Here is a 7,338-nt window from a genome sequence, read left to right as displayed (position 1 = left end):
GAAACAGAAAAATGGATCCCGAGTATGATATTCATTTTATTCTGACACGCAGTGTGATATAAAATGCCTTTCACAATTATTTATAAATATTTGTCCTCAGAGAGCAGGAAGAACGGTGTAAAAATATAAGCATTTTGTAGTTTCTCAACTTTTCCTGAAAATGAAATTCTTTCTTTCTTTCGCCATATGTATATTTTGATTTAATTTTATTCTATTTAGTTTTATCCTTTCTCATTCTTGGTTTTTAAAGAGTAATGCATTGGTCATTTATTTAACATTGTTTCAGTGAAGCCAGTTCCGTTTCAACGCACTTAAATAGTTTCCGTTTCAACGCATTTCCTTTAATGGGCAGAGCATTACCTACCCTGTACACAATTTCGTCGATTTCGATTTACATGTGCCCGTTTCTTTCTTATACAGTACATTATTCCCATTCCACATTATACAGTACTCTGCATTAGTGATGATCTATTCATAACATACTGCGGGCCAAAACGAAATAAGAACCACATTTTAGGGGCCATTTTCCATATTTCTTTTCCCCCTTTCCTCTGAGGTGATGATTTGTATGGTGTGTGTTTGTGTGTATGTGTGTGTAAATCAAACATTTTCTAAATCCTTGTTCTACTCTGTGTATCCTTATTTTATTTCATTGATGTTTGCCAACTAGAGCCTGATAAACGGTTGAAAGTAACTGTCAAATCTGCATTTTTTTCCAAAAGTCGCCCAGGTATGAGCGGTCTTAGCTTGTAGAATGAACTTGGCAACCAAAAGGTTTCAAAAAAGAAAAAATCACGGTTAAAGGCTAAGTCATTTAGATACATTATAATACCCAACTAAAGTCATATCACGTATAAAGCTAACAAAAAGAACAGATCATACTTTAAAAACAAATTCTCGGTTTGGATGAAACATATTCGCAGACATCCATTTATTTATCACTGCACTATATGGCCGTTGTATCGCGGATTTTCGCTCTACAAACAGCACAGACAAGATGCGTGAATAGAATTCATGTTTTCTCCTTACACTTGCAATTAAGTTATGAACATAAAAGGTATAATACTGTTAGTCTGAATGTGTCAAATTGTGTAAGACACGTATTTACTTGAAAATTCACTTGAACGTTACAGTAACGTTTTCTTTATGTAAAACAGTGTACTTTTAATCACAACTAGAAAAAAAAAGATTATCAGGGGATATGCACAATTATTTAGCTTCAGTAGGTCAGCACCATACTCGCAAAGTGATAATGTTGATCAGGTACTGAGAAACAATTGTAGTATTTAGTGTTTCTGGGATTCCCAAATAAAAATTACAAAATTACAGAAGATAAAATATTATTTTATTTTATTAAAAAATATACTTTACATTTTATATTCAAAAGAAACAAAAATATGCACAAAATGTGTTACATAGAGGTTCTAATAATCAATTCAATTTTCATCCAAACAGAAAGAAAGCTTTTTTTGCTTTAATATGGATCCTCCACTAAAATATAGATATTCATTTCCTTTGAAAATAGTCCCCGTTGAAACGAGCGCCCTTCTTTTCAAGCATAATTATTACTCTTAAATGAAAAAACGAATATAATTAATATAAGAAGAAAGAAAACATCATTGTTCAAAAAAATAGTTTTGAGGAGCATAAATCCATATTAAACTATTAAACGGTTTCTTATTTCTCAGCACTAACAAAATAATAATAATTGCTTTTCCTAGATCAGAACACACTTCAGTACCAATACCAAACTCTCAAATGTTACAATATATATATATATATATATATATATATATATGTAGGATATTCTGTTAATTAAGTTACTGCTTTGAAATCATGACAACGAAAAGGATATACCAACATTCATTCGAACTAGTTCACTTCTTTTAACAATCAGATATGGTAGAATTTTCAGTAATAAATCTTATGTACAAGACGAAAAATAATCTTTTAATGTTCATCTCATTAAGTTCCCAACAGTGACAACAACAATTACGAAAACGTCCAGACCAAACACAATAGTTTTATCAAGAATTCGGTGCTGCTGAGAAATTCTTGTAACATGACGGCATGTGTTGCCGCAAATTCCACTTCTGTGCAAAACGTTTGCCACATAAATCGCACACAAGTTCACGTATTCCTGCGTGAAGTTTCAAGTGTGTAGAAAGGTTGTTGAAACGTGCAAATTTTCGACCGCAGATCTCACATACGAACGGTTGCTCACCTGTGTGGGTTCCCATGTGAAGTTTAAGCGTAACTGTGTCTGAGAGTGTTACACCGCAAACTTCACACTGAGTTGATTCCATGTGGTTTCTCATATGCTTTGAAAATCGATGTTTCTTGATCACTTTTCCACATATTTTGCACGGACATACAGTTTCGTTATGAATTTTTTCATGATCTTTCAAGTGAAAAGACGATTTGAATTTTTTGTTACATATAGGACAAGCGTATCTTTTACCAATTTCATGTGTTGTAAGATGTTTTTTGAAATAACTCTTTGCAAACTTCCTGTTGCATATTTCACAACTCACAGTATTTTCTTCTTTCTTATGAACAGATTCAATATGTCTATTTAAAATTATTTTGGTAAAAAATCGTTTGTCACAAATTTCGCATATGAAGTCTTTACTACGCGAAATTAAATGTGTTAATAAGTATTTCTGCACGCTATCATGTCTCCTGAAGCTTTTAGGGCATTTTTCACATTTATATGGGCCAATTCTATGTTCCTTCCACATATGTTTCCAGCGATTACACCTACCACTCACAAACTTCTCTCCACATACACCACAAAAATTGGAGGCATCCACTATCTCGGTTTGCTTTATAAATCTGAAAGAGAAAATAAATATGAAAGAAAGAAACAATATTCACTAAAACAATATTTACAATATTTACAATATTTACTAAAGGCTATAACCAATAAATCAAAGTGAGCTTTGATATATAACGAAGTAAACAACGTTGAGTAAGGATGAACTGCTTTGAAGCAACACTTTGAATTTGAGATATGTCCTCAAAGTAAAATATATATCATATATTAGATACATACAATAATTACATCAAAGTGCAAGGAATACAGAAAAAATGTTTTGAGATGGTTTCTTTGCTTCATCCCTTGAAGTTTAATGATAATTTCCAGCAAAGGGAACTGATAAATCTACTGGATGTTCAAAAACAATTTCGAAAAGACGCCGTTTATTCTTGCGTAAAGATTGTTCTTTTAAAGAGATCCTCATTCAACTGCAACAATGATTTCACAAAAAGCCCTGTGATTTTGTTTGCTCCAAGATCATAAATGATTCCTTGAAAAGCGCATCAGATTCGTCTATTGAAAGTTCTACAAGTATTTAACAAGAAGCACCTTTATTCATCTGCTGTATGCTCAACAACAACACTCTACGAAAATAAATCATGATTCATTTGCCAGGTTTAATAAGCAGAGACGCGTTGTCTAGCGTTACCGCCACTGCCATATACTTAAGAGTTACGTGGTCTTGATGAAGATGACCAAGTGGTAAAAATATACTCATGTCTTGAGTGTGAAGATCAGTTGATTCGGTTTTAGGCTGTATGTGCATATCATGGAAATTTTGTTTATGGGATTACTGACATTACAGCTCACTTCCTAATCATAACCTCAATTCTCTTATCATTCATTTCAAATTATCATAAGCCTCCCTTTAATTGACTCTTTAATAACCAACTCTGCAGATATGGCATCCAATCTTCCGCCGACACATTCCAAAATTTTACGATAGCCTGAAAATTTCCCTTTCCCCGACGCATAAAAAAATATTTTTAAAGGTAGAATTTACCGGAGAAAAATTGGACAGTATTGTTCTGAAAGAAGAAAACAAATAAAAAGGTAATGTAAGATTTTAAAGGACATCAGTTGCAAAGGGAAAAATCTGGATACACTACAGAGATTTCAACAATACAACTAGCAAGTAGATGATCTGGGTTTAATTCCGAGATAGCTATGATATTAAATTATTCTGTACATTTCTATAGTTATATTCACGTTTAGTTTGAATAATATACTATTGTCCTCCGTATAGTGACACTTTTCACACGCAATAGTTGTTCCAAGTTGTTCAAACTAACTTTACAATATTAAATAATACAAGAAATATATATATATATATATCTTGCCATTATAACTGAATGGTAGATTTAAATGCATTAAGAATTACTCCAATATGCATCAAATAAAGTGCCAAATTAAATTTTACATATTTCAACAACCAATTAGTTTAAATAGAATACTACAATAAAGAACGTTATGATATAATAATACCTAAGGGAACAACTAATAATTATCAAAATTCAAGTACCTTAAACCACTGGCATACACAGAAGTTTATCGTGGGAGGCAGTGTGCGAATTAGATAACCTATATTGGGGGGGATAAAATTAAGCCAAAGGACATAGTCTGAAGGTTCAAATTTCAAAATGAGACAATAAATGCCTTACCTCCCATATATCTATATCTATATCTATCTATCTATCTATCTATCTATCTATCTATATATATATATATATATATATATATATATATATATATATATATATATATATATATATATATATGTGTGTGTGTGTGTGTGTGTGTGTGTGTGTGCGCGTGTGTGTGTGTGTGTGTGTGTGTGGCATGTGTAATAAATAAGAGATTTATTAATTTAATAAATCTACCGACAATAACTATGCACATATATATTGTGTGACATACACACACCCCACTAAACCTTTCTGAACGTGTTTTAATGTTGTACTCACTCTTGTCCCCGTAGCTCTCTAAGGTTTATTTAGTTAATAATTCGGCTCGAGCGATAGCCATGATCACAAGCATATGTTAATTTTTCCACTCATATTGAAAGCTTCCACTTTGCGTTAATACATACAGGTTGCGAAAAGAAACCTACTTCAGTCTTGTGAAAACCACTAAAATTATCAGTTAAACTGGACATTTTTTTTAAAAAGAAAATCTAGATATTAGCGTATCAAATAAGAAATGGATTGTTGCTGGTCCCGATTTCTCACATCAAGGTCAAATCGAAGGCCAAATATTTAAAATCTCTCAATTCAAATTTCGAGCTTGTGCTTCTACTTCCCGCTAAAGCTGTGCTCATCACGACTTTTTTTCTCCAAATATCGATTCCGTGATGGGCACGGAAAGTCAACACTTAAAAATTATTTTACTGTTAGGTTGGAGATGAGTTGATTCATTATGGGCTACGTTATTCAAATAAAGTAAAACATTACACTGAAGTTTTTCAGACAACAATAATTGCGTGGACAGCAAACTGTACAGCGAAAAGATGGAAAAATGAAGGGTTAACTTTTAAAAAACCCGCTCCAGTTGAAATGCTTATACAGACACGGACAATGACACGGAGAACCTGTCGTATTAACAAATGCTGAAAAAAATCTTGAATTATTCGCTTATTCACCTAAAAATCAACTTCATTAACGTGTCTGCTCACTAGGAGCGTATCCCCCAGCGTGTACGTTAACATATACTTACGAGAGAATACCTATATCTCAGATTTTGAGTACAGTTTCAAAAGTTCATTTCCGTAAACTGTAAAAGCAGTGATTACTATGCTAATTATCACAAATTAAATGCAACTTTTGAGTTGCATACACACAACCTACTAGGGAATGAAGACCATGTGCTAACAAAGAGTACACTGGAAAATGAAATAACATGTTATAACAAAAATTAAAATAAGATGATAATCGATACAAATATAGAGGATGAATATGACATATCCCAACTTCGCCAAGTATGGTAGAAGAAGCTATTTGTTTACTTCTTCTTGGCCAACCGCTAAGAACATTTATAAATCTATATGTGGCTTTTTTATACGCAATTAGTACATTCAAATTCACAAACGATGACGAACTGAAGGGTACGAAGGTACAGTTGCAAGTAACAACCATAGTCATAATAATATAGTTCTACTAAACAACGTTGAAAATAGTGGGTAATTAGGTGGTAAGTAGAAATGACCAAAACTGAACAGTTTACATCGATCATTTCGAAATACAGCTAGAAGATTAAATTTACAAGAAATAACAAAAATCAGTGAAATTTGGAGTTATACTAAGCATAGTTTGAGGGGGAAAGCGAGCATCCCCGGTGGGGATACTTCAGCTGACTTCTTTGGGGGGGAACAAAATGTGATTGAGGGGGAAAATCCCCCTCATCCCCCCCGGTAATTCGCACCCTGGTGGGAGGATTCAAAAACTCAATTTCATATCTTTTTAGGAGAAATGGGAATTTTAATACAATAAATCTTAATATAGTAATGTTAATATAGTAAATGCTTATATTTCTGTAATAACTTGCTGAAAGGGATATTTAAAAACCGAAACCTCCCTTTTTGTGTATTCGGTATTTGGGAAGAACCTTATTCTTGTAGAAGCTGTGCAACCATTAAAAACGTCATCACTGTTTATCTATTATTGATATCAGAATCTAAGCTTACCACTCTTAATTATGCTTCAATTTACACATTCCGATTAACATATATTTTTAATATTTTAGACATGATGTGAACATCCGCAAAAACACGACATGACAGAGTAAGAACAGTAATACCACAAGTTGAAAAATAAATAAAGTGAAATTTTAAAAGTATATATGTTCTTTGAAATATATACACGGAAAAAAGTTCATAAATTTCTATTACAGATTCCGTGTTGAATAAGAGGCCCACGCTTCATATGATTTGTCTAAAGAGACAAATATTAACAAATGTATAAGCTCTAAAATGTTTTCAAGAATCATTATAATCTCTGTAGAGAAATCTTGACTGTGATGATGCTTCTTAAAAGACTTTAAGTATACAACTTCTGTTCATAATTTGGGAACCGAAAATTTTTACATATCTTTCGTTGAAGTGGAATGCTAATTCCTATACTCCTATAATCTTTCGCAGCTCTTCATTTTGCAGATAGAAAAGATACTATCTGTTAAGGGAAAACAGATCTAGATCATATATACAGTCATGTTCCGAAGCTAAGGGATATATATATATATTCTTCAAAATACCATGGCACCATGAGACAAAATGTGATCTCGTGTATGCCAAAAGTATTACGTCAAGTCCAAAGCTGTAAATGCTCACTTTTGAATCAAGCTTAGCTCAACTAAAACTTAGTGTAAAAAGCAAGTTAACACAGCTGAAACGCAATACTTTTAAAAAGAGTGCGTTCAACTCACCCTTAATATTGAGTTTAGATACACTCAACTTGAAGCTCAACATCAGGAAAATTGCAAGTAAAACTGTCTAATGATTTAATAACTAAAATGGTGCAGATTGAGAC

The 7,338-nt window shown here is 32.6% G+C and overlaps 1 protein-coding gene across 1 annotated transcript in view; it reads right to left on the bottom strand.

Moving 5' to 3' along the window:
- Nucleotides 1-1,383: 1,383 nt before the first annotated feature.
- Nucleotides 1,384-7,338, bottom strand: part of LOC145672006 (uncharacterized) — a 111,656-nt gene continuing 105,701 nt past the window's right edge. Inside the window, exon 4 of the mRNA XM_081741200.1 lies at nt 1,384-2,835. Coding sequence (XP_081597326.1) covers nt 2,028-2,835 — 808 coding nt within the window. The 3' untranslated portion in view covers nt 1,384-2,027. The remainder of the gene's footprint in view (nt 2,836-7,338) is intronic.

Source organism: Thermobia domestica, chromosome 2 (assembly GCF_964235325.1).
Source record: "Thermobia domestica chromosome 2, izTheDome1.hap1.1, whole genome shotgun sequence".
NCBI classification, from domain to species: domain Eukaryota; kingdom Metazoa; phylum Arthropoda; class Insecta; order Zygentoma; family Lepismatidae; genus Thermobia; species Thermobia domestica.
Note: the sequence above shows the minus strand (reverse complement) of the source record. Positions and strands in the feature narration are given on the sequence as shown.